The sequence below is a fragment of the Anomaloglossus baeobatrachus genome, chromosome 4 (assembly GCF_048569485.1).
Source record: "Anomaloglossus baeobatrachus isolate aAnoBae1 chromosome 4, aAnoBae1.hap1, whole genome shotgun sequence".
NCBI lineage: Eukaryota > Metazoa > Chordata > Amphibia > Anura > Aromobatidae > Anomaloglossus > Anomaloglossus baeobatrachus.
The window spans coordinates 12,966,088-12,991,745 of NC_134356.1; the positions used below are offsets into that span (position 1 = coordinate 12,966,088).

The 25,658-nt window shown below is 43.8% G+C and overlaps 1 protein-coding gene across 1 annotated transcript in view; it reads left to right on the forward strand.

Annotated features, from left to right (window-relative positions):
• The window catches only part of SYT10 (synaptotagmin 10), a 62,633-nt gene extending 38,889 nt beyond the window's left edge, over positions 1-23,744 (forward strand). The window contains exons 4-7 of the mRNA XM_075341986.1: positions 14,349-14,469; positions 17,464-17,635; positions 17,809-17,938; positions 22,142-23,744. Of these exons, the coding sequence (XP_075198101.1) occupies positions 14,349-14,469; positions 17,464-17,635; positions 17,809-17,938; positions 22,142-22,213 (495 nt within the window). The 3' untranslated portion in view covers positions 22,214-23,744. The remainder of the gene's footprint in view (positions 1-14,348; positions 14,470-17,463; positions 17,636-17,808; positions 17,939-22,141) is intronic.
• Positions 23,745-25,658: the final 1,914 nt, after the last annotated feature.

The window sequence follows — 25,658 nt, forward strand, 5'->3', positions numbered from 1 at the left end:
TTTTATGTTTAACCTTAAAGTCACAAACTAAGTGCACCCCCCGTAATAATCACAGCGAAGAGCCAGGAAAATAAGCAGTATTATAGTAGTTATATTCTTGTATATAGGGGCAGTATTATAGTAGTTATATTCTTGTATATAGGAGCAGTATTATAGTAGTTATATTCTTGTACATAGGGGCAGTATTATAGTAGTTATATTCTTGTATATAGGGAGCAGTATTATAGCAGTTATATTCTTGTACATAGGGGCAGTATTATAGTAGTTATATTCTTGTACATAGGAGCAGTATTATAGTAGTTATATTCTTGTATATAGGGGGCAGTATTATAGTAGTTATATTCTTGTACATAGGAGCAGTATTATAGTAGTTATATTCTTGTATATAGGGGGCAGTATTATAGTAGTTATATTCTTGTACATAGGGGCAGTATTATAGTAGTTATATTCTTGTACATAGGAGCAGTATTATAGTAGTTATATTCTTGTACATAGGGGCAGTATTATAGTAGTTATATTCTTGTATATAGGGGCAGTATTATAGCAGTTATATTCTTGTATATAGGGAGCAGTATTATAGTAGTTATATTCTTGTACATAGAGGCAGTATTATAGTAGTTATATTCTTGTATATAGGGAGCAGTATTATAGCAGTTATAGTCTTGTACATAGGAGCAGTATTGTCACGCTCCCCGGGTCCTCGGCTCCCCTTCCCGGGTCCTCTGTTCCGCTCCCCGGGTCCTCAGCCCCGCTCCCCGGCTCACCTGCCACGCTCCCCGCTCTCCAGCCTCCGGTGCCCGTCCTTCCCAGGTCCCCTGGTCTCCGATCCCGGCGCCCGACGGCTTCCCAGGCCCTGGCCGGCTCCCCTGCGTCCTCCTCTCAGCTTCCTTCCCTGGCTTCTGGCACCCGGGCCGCGCGCATGCGCATTAGGGCGCGCGCGCGGTCACTGACCCTTTCTTAAAGGGCCAGCGTCCATTAACAGGAAATGAGGCTAAACAGGTACAGGGTATAAAGGGGTTTATTGTCCAAGGGGGCGGGGCCTGATCTTCGTGTTTCCTAAGCTAGGAGTCAGGTCTCCTGGTGTCTCTGTGCATATACTCACCTATCTCTCTTGTAGAGCCGTGCCTGCCTCGCCATCCAGTCCTGCCGTATCCTGAACCCCGAACGCTGTCCATCTGCCATCCTGACAGTCCGCACCATCTCGGATCCCTGCGGTGACCCGTCATCTCGCTCCAAAGGTTCCGGACCCCGCCTGACATCATCTCGGCTTCCGAACCTGAGCTGCGTCACCCGGACTACCACCCTTGACTCCGTGGTCCCAGGGACTTCTCCGCTATACTCGTGTGCACGGACTGTTCTGCTGTTTATAGTGTTCCAGCTACCGGACTCTTTACTACCATCTAGGAGTTCGGCCCAGTGGATCCACCTCCTGGGTCTGCCCGTCCACCTGGCCGTGACAGTAAGATCAGGCCATGGATCCCGCTGCAGCACTAGCAGCCGTACAGGAGGAACTCCAACGCCAGCGTGAGACTCAGACCCGCATGCTGCAATTCATGTCTTCTGTGGACGCCCGCCTGAACACGCTACAAGCGGCAGTCACGTCTTCAGCATCGCGGGCTTCCACTAGTCAATCCACGGATCCAGCTCCTGTGGCGACTTCTTCAGATACCACCAGACTTCGGTTGGCTTCACCACCCCGGTACGCCGGAGACCCCAAGACCTGCAGGGGATTCTTAAACCAATGCTCCCTCCATTTCACGCAGCTGCCGCATTTGTTTGCCTCCGACCAAGCCAAGGTCGCCTTCATCATGTCCCATCTAGAGGGTGAGGCACTGGCGTGGATGAACCCCTTGTGGGAGAAGGGGGATCCTGTGACCACGAACATCCAGGACTTCCTGCAGGCATTCCGTGGTACCTTTGATGAGCCCGGACGCGCCTCCGCGTCTGCTTCGTCTCTTCTCCGGTTACGTCAGGGGACTCTGATGGTGGGTCAATACGCGATCCGGTTTCGCACCCTGGCCTCAGAACTCGGGTGGAACAACGAGGCCCTAACCGCCGCCTTCTGGGAAGGACTCTCAGGGCGAATTAAAGACGAGCTGGCGGGTCGTGACGTACCGACCACCCTGGATGCCCTGATTGCCCTAGCGACTCGAGTGGACATTCGCTTTCAGGAGCGATCCAAGGAAGTGTCCCGTGAGAGACGTCCGGTACGGCATTCCTCTCCTCCGCAGAAACCCTCCGTACTTCAGTCATCGACAGCTGGGGCTCCCGTCCACGAGCCCATGCAGATCGACCGAGTGCGTCAGTCTGAACAACGTCGAGCAGAGCGGCTCGCCAAGGGTCTCTGCTTTTACTGCGGTGAGGGCACACACCTGCTACGCTCCTGTCCAGAGAGGCCGGGAAACTCCAAAGCCTAGGGTTGGTAGGAGAGGCCACCCTAGGTGCTGGGACTCTCTCTGACCCGGTTACATGGACAGTGCAAGTGACAACGGGAGAGACGCGGTTCACGGCTGATGCCTACCTCGATTCCGGGGCAGCAGGCAATTTCATCCAGCAGGCCACGGTGGACAAGTACCGGGTGCCTGTTATTCCACTCGACAAGCCCCTAGTGATTGCCTCGGTGGATGGGAGACCCCTCTCTGACACCATCTCCTGGATCACCAGGCCGGTCGAACTGCGTATCGGTGCCCTTCACACCGAGAACATCGCTTTCTACGTCCTCCCACACATGTCCCACCAGATCCTGCTGGGACTTCCATGGTTGCGGACACACGAACCATCAGTTAGCTGGGGCACTGGCGAAATCACCCGATGGGGCTCTTCGTGTCCTGAGAGGTGCCTAAAGTCCATACAACCCATCCGACGACCTCCGGTTCCAGAGAACCTACCGGGGCTGCCCTCGGCCTATTGGTCCTTTGCAGATGTCTTTGATAAAAAGGAATCCGAGGTACTGCCGCCACATCGTCCATACGATTGTGCCATCGATCTGCTCCCAGGAACAACACCACCTCGAGGACGGATATATCCATTGTCTCCAGCCGAAACAAGGGCCATGTCTACTTACATCTCAGAGAGCCTGGCAAGGGGGTTCATTCGGAGATCCTCCTCTCCTGCTGGAGCAGGTTTCTTCTTTGTCAAGAAGAAAGAGGGCGACTTACGCCCATGCATAGACTACCGGGGTTTGAATCAAATCACCGTAAAAAACAAGTACCCTCTGCCGCTCATTCCCGAATTGTTTGACCGGCTTAGAGGAGCTCGTGTGTTCACCAAGCTGGATCTTCGGGGTGCTTACAATCTGGTACGCATCCGCTCTGGTGACGAATGGAAAACCGCGTTCAATACGCGCGATGGACATTATGAATACTGCGTGATGCCCTTCGGCCTGTGTAACGCTCCTGCCGTCTTTCAAGAACTGGTGAACGACGTGTTCCGGGACCTTCTCTACATCTGTGTGGTAGTGTATCTAGATGACATCCTTGTCTTCTCTCCGGACCTCCAAACCCACAGAGAAAACGTACAGCTGGTTCTACAAAGACTGAGAGAGAATCGTCTGTACGCAAAGCATGAGAAGTGTGTCTTTGAGCAGTCTTCTCTCCCCTTTCTGGGGTACATCATCTCTGATACTGGACTGCAGATGGATCCCAAGAAGGTCTCCGCCATTCTCAACTGGCCTCCTCCTTCTGGACTGAAGGCAATCCAACGCTTCCTGGGATTCGCCAACTACTACCGCCAGTTTATCCCTCACTTCTCTGCCTTGACTGCTCCTCTCTCCGCTTTGACTAAGAAGGAGGCTAATCCAAAGGACTGGTCACCTGCGGCTGACGCCGCGTTTGGCTCTCTGAAGCGGGCTTTTGCTTCCTCTCCTGTACTTCACCGTCCGGAGTTAAACCGCCAGTTCACCTTGGAGGTGGATGCCTCCTCCTCAGGAGCCGGAGCAGTGCTCATGCAAAAGTCCTCCTCCGGGAAGATGGTGACTTGCGGATTCTTCTCCAAGGGCTTCTCAGCGCCTGAACGCAACTACACCATCGGTGACCGAGAGCTCTTGGCAGTCAAACTGGCTTTGGAGGAATGGCGCTACCTCCTGGAAGGTGCAGTGTACCCCGTGATTATTTACACGGACCACAAGAACTTGGAATACCTACGGTCCGCTCAGCGTCTGAACCCACGGCAAGCCAGGTGGTCCTTATTCTTTGCCAGGTTTGATTTCCAGCTTCACTTCCGACCCGCGGACAAGAATGTACGCGCTGATGCCTTGTCCAGGTCTTTCATGCCCATGGAGCAGGAGGAAGAGACTACCCAACCCATCATTTGTCCTAGTAAAATCATTCCGGTGGCCCCTGTCACCCTGGCCCAGATACCGCCCGGGAAGACCTATGTCTCCGAGGTAGACAGGAAAAAAGTGTTACACTGGGGTCATGCCTCGAAAACAGCCGGTCATGCTGGTCAGAAAAAGACATGGGGTGCGATTGTACGCCATTACTGGTGGCCATCCCTTCGCACGGACGTCGCTGCTTTTGTATCCGCCTGTTCCTCTTGTGCCAGGAACAAGACGCCCAAACACCTCCCATATGGCCGTCTTCTGCCTCTGCCGATACCCTCAGTTCCGTGGCAACACATAGCAATGGACTTTATTACGGACTTGCCATTGTCCTCCGGACACACAGTCATATGGGTCGTGGTGGACCGGTTCTCTAAAATGGCTCATTTCGTCCCTATGGCTGGACTGCCCTCTGCTCAGGAACTCGTGGACGCCTATATACAACACATCTTCCGCTTGCATGGCTTTCCATTACACATCGTATCCGACAGAGGAACTCAGTTCACCTCCCGCTTCTGGAGGGCTCTCTGTAAACATCTGGGAGTGACTCCGGACTTTTCATCTGCATACCATCCTCAGTCTAATGGCCAGGTAGAGAGGGTCAATCAAATCTTGACCTCTTTCTTACGTCACTATGTTAACGCCCATCACGACGACTGGTCCGCTCTTCTTCCTTGGGCTGAATTCTCCCACAACCACCACATCAGTGAGTCGTCCTCCAGCTCTCCCTTCCATGTCGTTTACGGACTTCAGCCTTCCATCCCATTGCCTGTATCCCCTTCTTCGGATGTCCCTGCTGCAGATACAGTAGCCCGTGACTTTGCAACCATTTGGGACTCTGTCAAAGCGTCCCTTGGGCGTGCTTCCCTGCGGATGAAAAGACACGCAGACAAGAAACGTCTGGACCCTCCGTGTTTCTCTCCTGGAGATCTCGTCTGGCTTGCTTCCCAGTACGTCCGCCTGAAGATACCATCCTACAAGCTGGGTCCTCGCTACATTGGGCCGTTTAAAGTCCTCAACAAGATCAATGAGGTCTCCTACAAACTACAGCTCCCGGCCACGATGAGGATACCCAACTCATTCCACGTCTCCCTGCTCAAGCCGGTTGTCCTTGGTCCCTTCTCCGCTGCTGCCAGTCCGGCTCCTCCACCTATTGCCGATGACGACATCTATGCGGTAAGGGATATCGTGGCCATGAAGACCGTACGAGGTCGACAGTTCTTCCTGGTGGACTGGGAGGGGTATGGTCCTGAGGATAGGTCCTGGGAGCCCAGGGAGAACGTAGGCACTCCTCTGATCCGTGCCTTCATGTCCCGGTTGCGGGGAGGGGGGCGTGGGGGGGGGGGGTACTGTCACGCTCCCCGGGTCCTCGGCTCCCCTTCCCGGGTCCTCTGTTCCGCTCCCCGGGTCCTCAGCCCCGCTCCCCGGCTCACCTGCCACGCTCCCCGCTCTCCAGCCTCTGGTGCCCGTCCTTCCCAGGTCCCCTGGTCTCCGATCCCGGCGCCCGACGGCTTCCCAGGCCCTGGCCGGCTCCCCTGCGTCCTCCTCTCAGCTTCCTTCCCTGGCTTCTGGCACCCGGGCCGCGCGCATGCGCATTAGGGCGCGCACGCGGTCACTGACCCTTTCTTAAAGGGCCAGCGTCCATTAACAGGAAATGAGGCTAAACAGGTACAGGGTATAAAGGGGTTTATTGTCCAAGGGGGCGGGGCCTGATCTTCGTGTTTCCTAAGCTAGGAGTCAGGTCTCCTGGTGTCTCTGTGCATATACTCACCTATCTCTCTTGTAGAGCCGTGCCTGCCTCGCCATCCAGTCCTGCCGTATCCTGAACCCCGAACGCTGTCCATCTGCCATCCTGACAGTCCGCACCATCTCGGATCCCTGCGGTGACCCGTCATCTCGCTCCAAAGGTTCCGGACCCCGCCTGACATCATCTCGGCTTCCGAACCTGAGCTGCGTCACCCGGACTACCACCCTTGACTCCGTGGTCCCAGGGACTTCTCCGCTATACTCGTGTGCACGGACTGTTCTGCTGTTTATAGTGTTCCAGCTACCGGACTCTTTACTACCATCTAGGAGTTCGGCCCAGTGGATCCACCTCCTGGGTCTGCCCGTCCACCTGGCCGTGACAAGTATCATAGTAGTTATATTCTTGTATATAGGGGCAGTATTATAGTAGTTATATTCTTGTATATAGGGGGCAGTATTAAAGTAGTTATATTCTTGTACATAGGGGCAGTATTATAGTAGTTATATTCTTGTATATAGGAGCAGTATTATAGTAGTTATATTCCTGTACATAGGGGCAGTATTATAGTAGTTATATTCTTGTACATAGGGGCAGTTTTATAGTAGTTATATTCTTGTATATAGGGGCAGTATTATAGTAGTTGTATTCTTGTACATAGGGGCAGTATTATAGTAGTTATATTCTTGTATATAGGGGGCAGTATTATAGTAGTTATAGTCTTGTACATAGGAGCAGTATTATAGTAGTTATATTCTTGTACATAGGGGGCAGTATTATAGTAGTTACATTCTTGTACATAGGGGCAGTATTATAGTAGTTATATTCTTGTATATAGGGGGCAGTATTATAGTAGTTATAGTCTTGTACATAGGAGCAGTATTATAGTAGTTATATTCTTGTACATAGGGGGCAGTATTATAGTAGTTACATTCTTGTACATAGGGGCAGTATTATAGTAGTTATATTCTTGTACATAGGGGCAGTATTATAGTAGTTATATTCTTGTACAAAGGAGCAGTATTATAGTAGTTATATTCTTGTATATAGGGGCAGTATTATAGCAGTTATATTCTTGTACATAGGGGTAGTATTATAGTAGTTATATTCCTGTACATAGGGGCAGTATTATAGTAGTTATATTCTTGTACAAAGGAGCAGTATTATAGTAGTTATATTCTTGTATATAGGGGCAGTATTATAGCAGTTATATTCTTGTACATAGGGGCAGTATTATAGTAGTTATATTCTTGTACATAGGAGCAGTATTATAGTAGTTATATTCTTGTACATAGGGGCAGTATTATAGTAGTTATATTCTTGTACATAGGGGCAGTATTATAGTAGTTATATCCTTGTACATAGGGGCAGTATTATAGTAGTTATATTCTTGTAAATAGGGGCAGTATTATAGTAGTTATATTCTTGTACATAGGGGGCAGTATTATAGTAGTTATATTCTTGTGCATAGGGGGCAGTATTATAGTAGTTATATTCTTGTAAATAGGGGCAGTATTATAGTAGTTATATTCTTGTACATAGGGGGCAGTATTATAGTAGTTATATTCTTGTACATAGGGGCAGTATTATAGTAGTTATATTCTTGTACAAAGGAGCAGTATTATAGTAGTTATATTCTTGTATATAGGGGCAGTATTATAGCAGTTATATTCTTGTACATAGGGGCAGTATTATAGTAGTTATATTCTTGTACATAGGAGCAGTATTATAGTAGTTATATTCTTGTACATAGGGGCAGTATTATAGTAGTTATATTCTTGTACATAGGGGCAGTATTATAGTAGTTATATTCTTGTACATAGGGGCAGTATTATAGTAGTTATATTCTTGTGCATAGGGGGCAGTATTATAGTAGTTATATTCTTGTAAATAGGGGCAGTATTATAGTAGTTATATTCTTGTACATAGGGGCAGTATTATAGTAGTTATATTCCTGTACATAGGGGCAGTATTATAGTAGTTATATTCTTGTATATAGGGGGCAGTATTATAGTAGTTATAGTCTTGTACATAGGAGCAGTATTATAGTAGTTATATTCTTGTACATAGGGGGCAGTATTATAGTAGTTACATTCTTGTACATAGGGGCAGTATTATAGTAGTTATATTCTTGTACATAGGGGCAGTATTATAGTAGTTATATTCCTGTACATAGGGGCAGTATTATAGTAGTTATATTCTTGTACAAAGGAGCAGTATTATAGTAGTTATATTCTTGTATATAGGGGCAGTATTATAGCAGTTATATTCTTGTACATAGGGGCAGTATTATAGTAGTTATATTCTTGTACATAGGAGCAGTATTATAGTAGTTATATTCTTGTACATAGGGGCACTATTATAGTAGTTATATTCTTGTACATAGGGGCAGTATTATAGTAGTTATATTCTTGTACATAGGGGCAGTATTATAGTAGTTATATTCTTGTAAATAGGGGCAGTATTATAGTAGTTATATTCTTGTACATAGGGGGCAGTATTATAGTAGTTATATTCTTGTGCATAGGGGGCAGTATTATAGTAGTTATATTCTTGTAAATAGGGGCAGTATTATAGTAGTTATATTCTTGTACATAGGGGGCAGTATTATAGTAGTTATATTCTTGTACATAGGGGCAGTATTATAGTAGTTATATTCTTGTACAAAGGAGCAGTATTATAGTAGTTATATTCTTGTATATAGGGGCAGTATTATAGCAGTTATATTCTTGTACATAGGGGCAGTATTATAGTAGTTATATTCTTGTACATAGGAGCAGTATTATAGTAGTTATATTCTTGTACATAGGGGCAGTATTATAGTAGTTATATTCTTGTACATAGGGGCAGTATTATAGTAGTTATATTCTTGTACATAGGGGCAGTATTATAGTAGTTATATTCTTGTGCATAGGGGGCAGTATTATAGTAGTTATATTCTTGTAAATAGGGGCAGTATTATAGTAGTTATATTCTTGTACATAGGGGCAGTATTATAGTAGTTATATTCTTGTACATAGGGGCAGTATTATAGTAGTTATATTCTTGTAAATAGGGGCAGTATTATAGTAGTTATATTCTTGTACATAGGGGGCAGTATTATAGTAGTTATATTCTTGTGCATAGGGGGCAGTATTATAGTAGTTATATTCTTGTAAATAGGGGCAGTATTATAGTAGTTATATTCTTGTAAATAGGGGCAGTATTATAGTAGTTATATTCTTGTACATAGGGGCAGTATTATAGTAGTTATATTCTTGTACATAGGGGCAGTATTATAGTAGTTATATTCTTGTAAATAGGGGCAGTATTATAGTAGTTATATTCTTGTACATAGGGGGCAGTATTATAGTAGTTATATTCTTGTGCATAGGGGGCAGTATTATAGTAGTTATATTCTTGTAAATAGGGGCAGTATTATAGTAGTTATATTCTTGTACATAGGGGGCAGTATTATAGTAGTTATATTCTTGTACATAGGGGCAGTATTATAGTAGTTATATTCTTGTACAAAGGAGCAGTATTATAGTAGTTATATTCTTGTATATAGGGGCAGTATTATAGCAGTTATATTCTTGTACATAGGGGCAGTATTATAGTAGTTATATTCTTGTACATAGGAGCAGTATTATAGTAGTTATATTCTTGTACATAGGGGCAGTATTATAGTAGTTATATTCTTGTACATAGAGGCAGTATTATAGTAGTTATATTCTTGTACATAGGGGCAGTATTATAGTAGTTATATTCTTGTAAATAGGGGCAGTATTATAGTAGTTATATTCTTGTACATAGGGGGCAGTATTATAGTAGTTATATTCTTGTGCATAGGGGGCAGTATTATAGTAGTTATATTCTTGTAAATAGGGGCAGTATTATAGTAGTTATATTCTTGTACATAGGGGGCAGTATTATAGTAGTTATATTCTTGTGCATAGGGGGCAGTATTATAGTAGTTATATTTTTGTACATAGGGGCAGTATTATAGTAGTTATATTCTTGTACATAGGGGCAGTATTATAGTAGTTATATTCTTGTATATAGGATCAGTATTATAGTAGTTATATTCTTGTATATAGGGGGCAGTATTATAGTAGTTATATTCTTGTACATAGGGGCAGTATTATAGTAGTTATATTCTTGTACATAGGGGGCAGTATTATAGTAGTTATATTCTTGTAGATAGGAGCAGTATTATAGTAGTTATATTCTTGTACATAGGAGCAGTATTATAGTAGTTATATTCTTGTACATAGGGGCAGTATTATAGTAGTTATATTCTTGTACATAGGAGCAGTATTATAGTAGTTATATTCTTGTACTTAGGGGGCAGTATTATAGTAGTTATATTCTTGTATATAGGGGGCAGTATTATAGTAGTTATATTCTTGTACATAGGAGCAGTATTATAGTAGTTATATTCTTGTATATAGGAGCAGTATTATAGTAGTTATATTCTTGTATATAGGGGGCAGTATTATAGTAGTTATATTCTTGTATATAGGAGCAGTATTATATTAGTTATATTCTTGTATATAGGGGGCAGTATTATAGTAGTTATATTCTCGTATATAGGGGGCAGTATTATAGTAGTTATATTCTTGTACATAGGAGCAGTATTATAGTAGTTATATTCTTGTACATAGGGGCAGTATTATAGTAGTTATATTCTTGTATATAGGGGACAGTATTATAGTAGTTATATTCTTGTACATAGGGGCAGTATTATAGTAGTTATAGTCTTGTACATAGGGGGCAGTATTATAGTAGTTATATTCTTGTACATAGGAGCAGTATTATAGTAGTTATATTCTTGTATATAGGGGACAGTATTATAGTAGTTATATTCTTGTACATAGGGGCAGTATTATAGTAGTTATATTCTTGTACATAGGGGCAGTATTATAGTAGTTATATTCTTGTACATAGGGGCAGTATTATAGTAGTTATATTCTTGTACATAGGGGCAGTATTATAGTAGTTATATTCTTGTACATAGGAGCAGTATTATAGTAGTTATATTCTTGTACATAGGGGCAGTATTATAGTAGTTATATTCTTGGACATAGGGGCAGTATTATAGTAGTTATATTCTTGTACATAGGGGCAGTATTATAGTAGTTATATTCTTGTACATAGGGGCAGTATTATAGTAGTTATATTCTTGTACATAGGGGCAGTATTATAGTAGTTATATTCTTGTACATGGGGCAGTATTATAATTGTACATGGGGCCACTGCTCTGCTGATTTGGTTATTATGTGTCGGTGATATCTCTCGTGGCGCAGTACAGATGTGATTACTGGTCGGTCGGTCCCTATAATTACCGTTGGTGCAGGATGTGATGGAGGCGGCGGTGACTGATGTTTGCTGTCAGTCGTCTGTCTTCATTCTTGAGGTTTGTGCAGTTTCCATATTTAGCTCTGATCCTATACACTGTATAGCGGGGTTATTAATTAGCATTACTTAGAGGTGTTGGATGACGGCTCTGACAGAAGACAATGACTTAATGATTACTCTGCAATCTGCTTCTGTCCCTAAAGACATTTTTTATAAGATCCCGCCAGGGGCAAAGTATAGCTAGAACTTCGGAAGGAAGATGTGGAAATTGAGAATTTTCTATTTTCCTCCCCTTTCGGGTTATTTAAGAGGCACATGACAAATATATCTCTGTGGCCTTTCAGATATTATTAGTTACTCTGTAATTTTTATTGAATAAAATAAAGGGATTTGCTTTTTTTTTCCCCCCAGAAACTGCGCCACCCTTGTCCTTGTGGCCGCGTCTGGTATTACAGCCCAGCACGTTCGGCTCCCATTGAATATTTGTTTGTTTTTTTTTTATTTTGCAAATATTTCTACCTTCCTATATCCATTTATGACAATGGATCATTATTATAAACCTTCACCGTTCTGATTTTTTACTTAATTTCCTCTTAAGCCGTCTCTCTCTATATAGACAGAACAATATCCGACGTGTATTAACCTAGACGCCTGTAAATTACCATTTAATCAAAGTAACATCACCGACTGGTTCAACTGATGGCCTATAAAAAGGTGTCTCATTGCCAAGATTCCACACAAGAAACATCTCATAATGGGTAAAACCAGTGAGCTGTCTCAAGACCTTCACAACATTATTGTTAGAAAACATACTGATGACATTGTTTACAGAAGAATTTCTAAACTACTGAAGGCTCAAGTGAAGATTCTAATAATCCTTTACCGTTCTGATTTTTTCTCTAATTTCCCCATAATTGGTCTCTCTATATATAGACAAAATAATATCCGCCGTGTATTAACCTGCACACCCGTAAATCACCATTTAATCAGAGCAGCATCACCGACTGGTTCAAGTGATGACCTATGAAAAATTGTCTCATTACGGAGATGCCACACAAGAAACATCGCATGATGGGTAAAACCAGTGAGCTGTCCCAAGACCTTCACAACCTTATTGTTAGAAAACATACTGATGACATTGTTTACAGAAGAATTTCTAAACTACTGAAGGCTCAAGTGAAGATTCTAATAATCCTTTACCGTTCTGATTTTTTCTCTAATTTCCCCATAATTGGTCTCTCTATATATAGACAAAATAATATCCGCTGTGTATTAACCTGGACACCCGTAAATCACCATTTAATCAGAGCAGCATCACCAACTGGTTCAAGTGATGGCCTATAAAAAGGTGTCTCATTACCAAGAGTCCACACAAGAAACATCTCATGATGAGTAAAACCAGTGAGCTGTTTCAAGACCTTCACAACCTTATTGTTAGAAAACATACTGACGGCATTGGTTACAGAAGAATTTCTAGACTTCCTCATAAACAATTTCTCTATATATAGACAGAACAATATCTGACGTGTATTAACCTGGACGCCTGTAAATCACCATTAAATCAGAGTAGCAACAATGACTGGTTCAAGTGATGACCTATGAAAAGGTGTCTCATTACCAAGATGCCACACAAGAAACATCTGATGATGGGTAAAACCAGTGAGCTGTCTCCAGACTTTTACAACCTTATTGTTGCAAAACATACTAATGACGTTGATTACAGAAGAATTAATAAACTACTGAAGGCTCCAGTGAGGATTCTAATAATCCTTTACCGTCCTGATTTTTTTCCTCTAATTTCCCCGTAAACGGTCTCTCCATATAGACAGAATAATGTACGCCATGTATTATCCTGGACACCTGTAAATCACCATTTAATCAGAGCAGCATCACCGACTGGTTCAAGTGATGACCTATAAAAAGGTGTCTCATTACCAAGATTCCACACAAGAAACATCTCATGATGGGTAAAACCAGTGAGCTGTCTCACAACTTTTACAATCTTATTGTTGCGTTAGTTACAAAAGAACTTCCCCATAAACGGTTTCTCTGTATATAGACAGAACAATATCCGCCGTGTATTAACCTGGACTCCTGTAAATCACGGTTTAATCACAGCGGCATCACCGGCCGCCGCGCTCTAACTCCCCCTGATTAATGGATCTGCTGATTGCTACAGTCAGCTGATTGGACGGCCGAGAAGCCGGCTCATTAGCATACCGCATAATTTCCCCTTAATGTCGGCTGGAATCTCATCACATTATCGGGATTGTCTATTTATCTAATTTACGAGATAAAGTGACCGATGCGTCTCTGAAAAATCCAAACCAATTCCAGCCTATTCCATACTCAGGGTCATCATGGTGCGGCCCTGGAGGACAGGACCCCCGCCCGTGAATATTACAGGAGGACGGCGCCCCCCACAGGACGGAAATACATGAAAATGTCATCACTTTTGAAATAAAAAAATAATATTAGAGAACATGCCTGGTGGTGATTGGGCCCCTATGTGTGATCTGCCGCCCGGTGATTGTGTGATCTGCCGCTTGGTGATTGTGTGATCTGCCGCCCGGTGATTGTGTGATCTGCCGCCCGGTGATTGTGTGATCTGCCGCCCGGTGATTGTGTGATCTGCCGCCCAGTGATTGTGAGATCTGCCACCCGTTGATTGTGTGATCTGCCGCCCGGTGATTGTGTGATCTGCCGCCCGGTGATTGTGTGATCTGCCGCCCGGTGATTGTGTGATCTGCCGCCCAGTGATTGTGTGATCTGCCGCCCGGTGATTGTGAGATCTGCCGCCCGGTGATTGTGAGATCTGCCGCCCGGTGATTGTGTGATCTGCCGCCCGGTGATTGTGTGATCTGCCGCCCGGTGATTGTGAGATCTGCCGCCCGGTGATTGTGTGATCTGCCGCTTGGTGATTGTGGTTTTTTGGGATTTTTCCAGGAAAGTGTTGACCTCGGGGAGATCATGTATTCGCTCTGTTACCTCCCGACCGCCGGCAGGATGACGCTGACCGTGATCAAGTGTCGGAATCTGAAGGCGATGGACATCACAGGATCATCCGGTACGTCCGACGCAAACACACAAAATGTCCCGCACGGGAAGACGCCGGCGTCGGGGGAAAACTCCTGCACCAAACAAGGGCTAAGAAAGGGGAAATGTGTCAGCTCTTCATGCCGCAACCATTCTTAGTCTTTCCTTTCCTTTTCTTTTCCTTCACACTTTTGTTCTTTCCTTTTGCCCGTACTTCTTTTTTCCCACTTTTTCTATTTGCGCCATTCCAACCTTTATCTTTCCTCCTATTCCAGTGTTTCCTTCGTTACATTTCCCCCTTTCCTTCTTCCTTGCTGCCATCTACTTCCCTTCCTTTTCCTACTTTCTTGATCTTCCTTTCTTTTCTTTCCTTCCTTGTTTTCTTTCTTTCCTCTTCCTTTTCATCACTTTCTTTTTCCTTTCTTGTTTCTTTATTGCCGTTTCCTTCCTTCCTTCTCCTCTTTTTTCTTCCTTCCTGAATTCCATTTCCTCATTGCGTGCGTCCATCCTTCCTTTTTCTTCTCCCGTTCCTTCTTCCTTGATTTCCCTTTTGTTTTGCTTTCCTTTTTTCCACCTGTTTTCTTTCCTCCCTTTTTATTCATTCCTTCCTTTCCACTTCATTCCCTTTCCTTCTTCCTACTGACTTACATTCACTGCCAGCATTCCTTTTTCTTCTATCGTTCCATCACTCTTCCTTTTTTTGTAGTTTTTCGCTTTCCTTCATTCCTCTTCCCTTCATTACTTGTCCTTTCTTGCTTCCTTTTACCCTTTCCTTTCTTCCTTTTCCACCCTTTTCCTTCCTGATTTCCATCTCCTCATTTCTTGCTTCATTCCTTCATTTTCATTCTCTCTTTCCTCCTTCCCCCTTTTTATTTCCTTTTTATTTTGCTTTCCTTCATTCCTGTTCCTTGTTTCTTTTACTTCTCTCCTTCCTTTTCTTCTGTTTTCCTTCTTCCTTCTGACTTCCATTTTGTTTCATGCTTCCTTTTCCTTCCTTGTTCTTCTATCACTTCCTCCGTCTTCCCTTTTCACCTTCTTTTGGTTTTCCTTCTTTCCTCTTCCTTGTGTCATTCCCTCATTTTTCCTTTCATGCTTCTTTTTGCCCATTCCCACCCTTTTCCCCACTTTTTTCCTTCCAATTACCTTGCCCTCATTCCCCACCTGCTTTCCTTTCTTTTTTTTATTTTCCTTAATTTATAACTTGTTCATTCTTTTTTGTTTTTTTATCTTTTATCTATTCATCTCTTTCACCTTTCCTTTCCTTTGGTTATTTTCTCTTCATATTTTCCCTACTTCTCAGGCCCCTTTCTTACTTCCATCTCATTCATTTTCTTCCTCCCTCCCTTTTTTACTTCCTTCCATTCTGCCTTCCTCAGTTCTTCCCTTCCTTCCTTCCTTCCTTCTTTCCTTCCTCCTTTTCTCTCCCCCTCTCACCCTTCCTTCCTTTTTTCATTCCTTTCTCCCTTTTTTCCCTCCTTCCTCCTTTCCTTTCTCCCACCCTTCTTTTTTTTTCTTCATCCACACTTTCCTTCTTCTTTCTCCCCTCCTCCCTTCCTTCATCCTTCCAATCCTTTTTTCTTCCCTTCCTCCCTCATTTCCTTCCTCCTTTCCTTCCTCCCTTCCTTCTCTTCCTCCTTTCCTTTCTTCCTCCCTTCCTTTTTTCCTTTCTTACTCTCTTCCTTTTTTCCTTCTTTCCTTCCTTCCTTCCTTCCTTCTTCACTCCCTTCCACCTTTTTTTTCTTCCTTCCTTCTTCCCCTCCCTTCTCCCTTTCTCCTTTCCTTCCTTCCTCCCTTCCATTCTCCCTCTCTTCATCCCTTCCTTCCCTCCCTCCTCCCTTCCTGCTTTCCTTCCTCCCTTTCTCCCTCCCCCTTTCCTTCCTTTCTTTTTTCCTACCTCCTTTTCTCCCTCCCTTCCTTTTATCCTTCTTCCCTTTCTTCCTTCCTTCCCTCTCACTCTCCCTCCATCTCTTCCTTCCTCCCACTCTAATTTTTTCCGACCTTCCTTTTATCTTCCCTTTCTTCCTTCCTCCTTTTCTTCCTCCCTTCCTTTTTTCCTTCCTCCTTCCCTTCCTTCCTGCCTCCTTTCCTCCCTTCTTTCCTTCCTCCTTTTCTCTCACCCTCTCTCACCCTTCCTTCCTTTTTTCATTCATTTCTCCCTTTTTTCCCTCCTTTCTCCTTTCCTTGCTCCCACCCTTCCTTCTTTTTTTTCCTTCCTCCATCCTTTCCTTCTTCTTTCTCCCCTCCTCCCTTCCTTCATCCTTCACATCCTTTTTTCCTCCCTTCCTCCCTCACTTTCCCTTCCTCCTTTCCTTCCTCCCCTTCCTACTTTCCTGTCTTCCTCCCTTTCTTTTTTCCGTTCTTACTCTCTTCTTTTTTTCCTTCCTCCCTTCCTTCCCTCCATACCTTCCTCCCATCCATCTTTCCCTTCCTTCCTCCCCTCCTTCTCTTCCTCCCTCCTTACTTCCTCCTTTCCTCCCTTCCTTTTTCCTCCCTTCTTTTTTCCTCTCTTCCTTTTTTCCTTTCTTCCTTCCTCTGACCCTTGGTACTCCCCAGTCCCCAGAATGTCAGTGCCTGTTCCCTTGTTTCTGATGGAGAGGCGATTGTGTATGGGGCCGGGGGAGAGTGCAGCATTTAAGCAAATACCAAAGTGAAACAGCAATAGTACAAGTATCAGGGGACAAATGTCAGAAAAGGCAGCAGAAAGTGAATGTTCACTTCAATGTTACAGCTCGACACATCGCTGACAATAGAGACCTGATTAGTAAATGCTCCTGTGTCCGGAGAGCGGGAGAAAATGACCTGAATCATTCTGAGAGGTCTGTGCGAGTAATGATGATGATTTATGTAATTACACAGACGCAGAACAAAGACAACCAACAATTCACGCAAACTATTTCCCCTTCATCTCCAACAAAGTGGAAGAAACTTGGTTACTTCTTATCTCCTGTAAATTGGATAAAATGTACAGGTTTATATTTGAATGTACAGGAATATAACCGCTATAATATGTTTTCTTTCCTCCTAGATCCTTATGTGAAGGTGTCACTGATGTGCGATGGCCGTAGATTGAAGAAACGCAAAACCACCACCAAAAAGAACACCCTAAATCCGGTCTACAACGAGGCCATCATATTTGACATCCCTCCGGAGAACATGGACCAAGTCAGCCTGTCCATCGCCGTCATGGATTACGATCGGTATTAGCTCTGTCGCTTATAATGAAGCCATATTTCACTTGTATTTCTAGAAATCCCCGGTAATCCTTTGTTTTGTGCGCGGCTCTCGGAGGATTAGTCTGAGGATGATGAGTCTTCAGGCTGCGGATATTCATCATTTCGATAAACCTATCTAACCGCGCTTTACCGTACAGGGTGGGACACAATGAAGTGATCGGGGTGTGCCGGACCGGAGTGGACGCCGAGGGGCTCGGCCGGGACCACTGGAACGAGATGTTGGCGTACCCACGAAAACCAATCACCCACTGGCACGCATTAGTGGAGGTAACAAGGAACTTTTTTTCCATCTGTGACACATTTAACCATTTTATCTTTTCATTTTCTTGAACTTTTGGCGCAAATGAAAAGTAAAATTAGAACCAATCAGATCGCGGCTTTATTCCCAAAATGGCCTAAAAATAGTCAATAAAACCAATTTAAGAAAAGTTTAGACGTTTTATCTGATTTTTCACAGTTTTTTACTAGATAGTTCACCCACCGCATCAAATCCAGGGAGGAATGAAGGGGGAGGAGTCACAAAAGGGGAGGAGCCAGCAGGGACTGTGCAGCCCGGGTGACTCTGTGACTAAATCTCAGCTCTACACATATCAGAAAATGGCTGTTGTAACTTGATTAGCAAAAAGATGAAGAGAGTTTTTATTACTGTATTTATTAATTTTTTTATTTATTTATAATTTTTAGACAATGCCTTAAGGTTTAGGATTTATAACTAATAATAATAATAATAATTATTATTAATACATGTATTTATTTATTTTCCATTTATTGAAATCCTGAAGGATTTGGCAAAAAAAAAAGTGATTATAACTTTTTTCCTCTCTCGGGAAATTTTGTTGCCGAATCCAGATATTTAAAATAATAAAAGAAAATACAAAAAAAGATATATATCTAGATGCTGAAATAGAATTTCCCTATTCAGGTAGAAAAATCTATTCTATTCTAGACAAAGAGACAGGGAAAGAGACAGAGGGAAAGATACCGACAGACAGGGAAAAAGGCAAACAGGGAAAGAGAGAGACACAGGGAAAGAGACAGAGGGAAAGATACAGACAGACAGGGAAAGAGGCAGACAGGGAAAGAGGCAGAAAGAGACAGACAGGGAAAGAGACAGACCAAAAAAGAGGCAGACAGGGAAAGAGGCAGACAGGGAAAGAGGCAGACAGGGAAAGATACAGACAGGGAAAGAGACAGACACAGGAAAGAGACAGGGAAAGAAACAGACAGGGAAAGAGACAGACAGGGAAAGAGAGAGACAAACATGGAAAGAGACAGACAGGGAAAGAGACCAATAGAGACAGAGGGAAAGATACAGACAGGGAAAGAGATAGAGAGAGACAGAAGAAAAGATACGGACAGACACAGGGAAAGAGACAGACACAGGGAAAGAGACAGACACAGGGAAAGAGACAGACACAGGGAAAGAGACAGACACAGGGAAAGGGACAGACACAGGGAAAGAGACAGACACAGAGAAAGAGACAGACAGGGAAAGAGACTGACAGGAAAAGAGACAGAGAAAAAGACAGACAGGAAAAGAGACAGACAAAGGGAAAGAGACAGACACAGGGAAAGAGATATTAAGACATGAAAAGAGACACACAGGGAAAGAGACACACAGGGAAAGAAACAGACAGACAAACGGAAAGAGACAAACAGGGAAAGAGACAAACAGGGAAAGAGACAGACAGGGACAGAGACAGAGGAAAAGAGGCAGACAGGGAAAGAGACAGACAGGGAAAGAGACAGACAGGGAAAGAGACAGACAGGGACAGAGACAGTGGGAAAGATACAGAGAGGGAAAGAGACAGACAGGGAAAGAGACAGACACAGGAAAGAGACAGGGAAAGAAACAGACAGGGAAAGAGACAGACAGGGAAAGAGACAAACATGGAAAGAGACAGACAGGGAAAGAGACCGATAGAGACAGAGGGAAAGATACAGACAGGGAAAGAGACAGAGAGAGACAGAAGAAAAGATTCGGACAGATAGGAAAAGAGACAGACACAAGGAAAGAGACAGACACAGGGAAAGAGACAGACACAGGGAAAGAGACAGACACAGGGAAAGAGACAGACACAGGGAAAAAGACAGACACAGGGAAAGAGACAGACACAGAAAAAAAGACAGACAGGGAAAGAGACTGACAGGAAAAGAGACTGACAGGAAAAGACAGACAGGAAAAGAGACAGACACAGGGAAAGAGATATTAAGACATGAAAAGAGACACACAGGGAAAGAGACACACAGGGAAAGAAACAGACAGGGACAGAGACAGAGGAAAAGAGGCAGACAGGGAAAGAGACAAACAGGGAAAGAGACAGACAGGGAAAGAGACAGACAGGGACAGAGACAGAGGAAAAGAGGCAGACAGGGAAAGAGACAGACAGGGAAAGAGACAGACAGGGAAAGAGACAGACAGGGACAGAGACAGTGGGAAAGATACAGAGAGGGAAAGAGACAGACAGGGAAAGAGACAGACACAGGAAAGAGACAGGGAAAGAAACAGACAGGGAAAGAGACAGACAGGGAAAGAGAGAGACAAACATGGAAAGAGACAGACAGGGAAAGAGACCGATAGAGACAGAGGGAAAGATACAGACAGGGAAAGAGACAGAGAGAGACAGAAGAAAAGATACGGACAGATTGGAAAAGAGGCAGACAAGGAAAGAGACAGACACAGGGAAAGAGACAGACACAGGGAAAGAGACAGACACAGGGAAAGAGACAGACACAGGGAAAGAGACAGACACAGGGGAAGAGACAGACACAGAGAAAGAGACAGACAGGGAAAGAGACTGACAGGAAAAGAGACAGAGAAAAAGACAGACAGGAAAAGAGACAGACACAGGGAAAGAGACAGACACAGGGAAAGAGATATTAAGACATGAAAAGAGACACACAGGGAAAGAGACACACAGGGAAAGAGACACACAGGGAAAGAAACAGACAGACAAACGGAAAGAGACAAACAGGGAAAGAGACAAACAGGGAAAGAGACAGACAGGGAAAGAGACAGACAGGGAAAGAGACAGACAGGGAAAGAGACAGACAGGGAAAGAGACAGACAGAGACAGAGGAAAAGAGGCAGACAGGGACAGAGACAGACAGGGAAAGAGACAGACAGGGACAGAGACAGAGGGAAAGATACAGAGAGGGAAAGAGACACACAGGGAAAGAGACAGACACAGGGGAAGAGACAGACACAGGGGAAGAGACCGACAGGGGAAGAGACCGACAGGGGAAGAGACCGACAGTGAAAGAGACCGACAGTGAAAGAGACCGACAGAGAAAGAGACCGACCCAGGAAATGAGACAGACACAGAGAAAGAGACAGACACAGAGAAAGAGACAGACACAGGGAAAGAGACAGACACAGGGAAAGAGACAGACACAGGGAAAGAGACAGACACAGGGAAAGAGACAGACACAGGGAAAGAGACAGACAGGGAAAGAGACAGACAGGGAAAGAGACAGAGACAAGGAAACAGACAAACGGAAAGAGACAGACAGGAAAAGAGACAGACAGGAAAAGAGACAGAGAGACACAGACAGGGAAAGAGACAGACAGGGAAAGAGACAGACAGGGAAAGAGACAGACAGGGAAAGAGACAGACAGAGATAGACACAGACAAAAATACAGACAAGAAAAGAGACAGACAGAGACAAAGACAGACAGGGAAAGATAGAGAGTCAGACAAGGAAAGAGACAGACAGAGAGGGAGACAGGGAAAGAGACAGACAAACAGAGGGGGAGACATACAGAGACTGGGAGAGAGACAGAGGTACAGATACCATCCCGGGCAACGCCGGGTGCTACAGCTAGTATATATATATATATATATATATATATATATATATATATATACACTTTCTCCAAATATTATTACAATTAGAAAAGAAAAAGGTGTGTGTGTACACATGTATGCATGTATGTGTGTAACATAAATATATGTAAATAAATATATTTATGTATATATATATATATATAAATACACAATTATATTATATATACTGTATATCTATACTTACACACACCTTGTTCTTTTCTATTCGTAATAACTTTTTTCAAAGCTTTAAGGATTAGTATTAAAAATGAATAATAATTGTGCATTCATATATATTACATACACACACACACACCTTTTTCTTTAATTTTGTAATGATTTTTGGATTAGGATTTCAATAAAAATTTAACAACGTGTATTAATTTATATATTTGGTTGCATAGACAAAATTGGCTGATAAAAAAAATTCTAATTACTTAGATTTTTTTGGTCTTTTTTTTAAACTTTTTTTATTTATTTATTTTTTATTTGATTTTATTTTTTTTCCTAGTAATTTGATTTTTTTCCTATTATTTTTGGACAAAACCTCATTCTATGTAATGACTTAAAAAATAAAAATAGTAGTAATATTAATAATAATAATAATAATAATAATAATAATAATATAAATGTCTGTTCCCAGATGCCGGGCAGAGCTACCAGTTTCGACAGTCAAGGATCGTGTTCTTCTCCAAAGCCTCCGTTGACCCCTTAGATCAGCCACTACGAGGTCTTACACGTCAACCACTTGCCTAAAACACACACGTGGCCGCGTCACGGAGCCCGGTGTACAGCAGCCAATCAGCAGTGAGTTTATTTCGCGGTGTGACACCACTCATCGTCTCCAGCGCTCACATTCCCGCCAAAAAAGGGAACCGGATCTGACGCCGACACAAGAATTGTGAGGTTACTTACCTTCGTTATTCCTTGTGGTGGGTCTCCCTGAAATGTGTTGTACCGGACACAAACGCACTCAGGAGTATATTTCTATGTTATTTTTTATATATCTATATCGATATCTATACATCTGACCAAACGGGAAGGTGCCTGTAGAGAGAGCAGTGCATTCTGGGTGTCGGGCGCCTCCCACTTTTAACAACTCCGCCTACATCTGATGGGGCTGTAAAAACCAGGGGCTGTAAATTCTGACCAAGTCGAATGAAAGGTCAGACCTTTAAGTGAAGTCTCCAAATTTTAGGTAAAGTTGATTTTTCATGTTTTTTTTACCCCAGGGAGATTAATTTTGTTTTGGGGGGGCAAGGAAGAATAAGTAAAAAAAAAAAAAAAAAATCAAAAAATGTTAATGGATTTTTTTTTTTGAGCAATTTAGGGGCTCGGGTGATATCGTTAAAGGAGGTCCAACCGATGAAACCATTGGAAAAAATAATTGGTATGAGAATAAGGGGGCAATTTGCCCAATTTTTGGCTTTATTTTTGGCACTAAGCACCACAAGGACTCACTAAGCACCATAGTGGCCTCTATTAAGGCATCTTATAACATTTCCTTATAATTTACTAACTCAAAATGTTTTTCAAATCCACGGCAGCCAATCAGAACTTGCCGACACCACTTTAGCGGCAACTCCCCATTCTGATTGGCTCCTATGGTTCATTGGGAATTTTATCTCGGAATGTGAGTCCATGTCGGATTTTTTTCAAAAATGTTATATCGGGCCAAACTTTTTTTGTTTTTGGGCTATACGTTGCCTTGTTGCTGAGTTATTGGTCAGGAAGCCTCCAGTTCTTACATTGCAGATGGGTCTACTTCACATCCACTGTAGCACCGGCTCCTTATGGACCCACTTTTGTTTTTTTAACAAGTGCCCGTCATTACATTGGGCGAAAAAAGAGAAGACCAAGAAATTATTTTCTTCTGCTGCCACTGCCAGTCTTGAGCTACATTGACGATTTGTCATTTGACCGCGTCATCTATTGAAGGCCTCAGGGATCCCTACATCTTAGTGTTCTTTTACAAAAATGTAAAATGTCCTAAAATACTCTTGAAAAGTGGTAAAAAAGGATAAAAAGAAATCCCAAGGTCTAGTCCTCTACTTTCTGGTGTCATACGCCGCATCTTTGGCCTCTTAGTTATAGGCCAGGACATCTGGCTGCATTCAGGACTCAAAGGTGGCAGTGGCGTGTTATAACATATGTAGTGACCTCCAAAGCCTGGACATGGCCAGACGTCCTGGCCTGTAGGGAAATTTTAGAGATGCGGCACAATGGCAGAAAGAAGAGGCCCAGAGAGTGAGCACTGCAGGTGGATGGCCTGCAGTGCTCACCATCTGGTCCTCTTCTTTATTCCTGGGCTTTTCACTATAGGCCAGGACTTTTGGCTGCATCCAGGCCTCAAAGGTGGCATGTGTCAGAAGTCCTGGCCTGTAGTGAATATTCCAGAGATGTGGTGCAATGGCAAAAAGAAGAGGACCAGATGGCATACAGTGCTGGCCATCCGGTCATCTTCTTTCTGTCAGCAAGTGCCACAGTACTGGACTTTTAACTACAGACAAGACGTGCAATTATCTTCAGAAGTCAAGGTCTGTAGTGAAAAGTCCAGAGATAAGGTATGATGGCATAAAGAAGAGGACCAGATGACGAACACTGCATGTCATCAGCACCTCTTCTTCCTACCATCATGCGCCACATTCATGGATATTTCATTACAGACCAGGACTTCTGGTTGCATCCAGGCCTCAAAGATCACTGCATGTTGTAAGGTGGTTGTGAGGCTAAGACACATGCAATGACCTCCAGAAGTCCTAGCCTGTAGTGAAAAGTCCAGAGATGCAGTGCGATGGCAGAAAGAAGAGGACCAGATGGTCACAACTGCATGCCATCTGCTCCTTTTCTTTCTACCTTCACTCCGTACCTCTGAATGTTTCACTACACGCCAGGACTTCTGCCACCTGCCACCTTTGAGGCCTGGATGCAGCCAGAACTCCTGGTCTATATTGAAAAGTTCAGAGAAACAGTGCAATGGCAGAAAGAAGAGGACCGGATCGTCAACACTGCATGCCATCTGCTCCTTTTCATTCTACCTTCAAGTGCCACATTTCTGGACTTCTCACTACAGGCCAGGAGTTCTGGTTGAATCCAGGAGGCCTCAAAGGTGGCAGAAGTCCTGGCATGTAGGGAAAATTCCAGAGATGCGGTGTGGTGGCAGAAAGAAGATGACCAGATGACATGGCGTGCTGGCCATCCGGTCCTCTTCTTTCTGCCATTGTGCCACATTTCTGGACTTCTCTCTACAGGCCAGGAGTTCTGGTTGCATCCAGGCCTCAAAGGTGGCAGTAGTCCTAGCCTGTAGTGAAAAGTGCAAAAATGTGGCACGAGATGGCAGAAAGAAGAGGAGCAGATGGTATGCAGTGGTCACCCTCTGGTCCTCTTCTTTCTGCCATCACGCCACATTTCTGGTTGCATCCAAGCCTCAAAAGTGGCAGAAGTCCTGGCATGTAGGGAAAAATCCAGAGATGCGGTGAGGTGGCAGAAAGAAGATGACCAGATGGCATGGAGTGCTGACCATCCGGTCCTCTTCTTTCTGCCATTGTGCCACATTTCTGGACTTTTCACTACAGGCCAGGACTTCTGGCTGCATCCAGGCCTCAAAGGTGGCAGAAGTCCCGGCCCACAAATCACCAAGCACAATGTGCGCAGTGCCTTACCCCTTCAAAAATTTTCAAAAATTGGTCAAAATTGATTTTTTATTTTTAGACCCATACTGTAGAATAATTGTGATAAATTCCGCCGTTCGTTCCAGCGAGACAAATGATCTTTTCCCTGTGTGAACAGCGGCTATTTTTAGCAGTCGCCATTGACCTTATGATTTTCTGGCACTTGCCGGAAGAGTCCATTAGACCCATCGCCTATTATACTGTTGATGAAAGAGCCAATTAACATGGGGCTGTCTGTTGCTATGACACGGGCCATTCAATGCCGGCGCAGACAGTCGTGCTCGCACACAAAGAGACGGATCTGTTCTGTGCAGCAGCGGAAAGATTTTTATAGACAGAAAATAAAAAATTCTACAGGGAAGTCGCTGCTTATTTATCCTTGCACGATTATGACCAGAGCGAAAACAAATCTCTCCATAGATGTCAGATGAAATTCTCCTGGAGAAAAATATGTTTTTGAAAATTTTGGCAAATTATCAGGTCAAATTC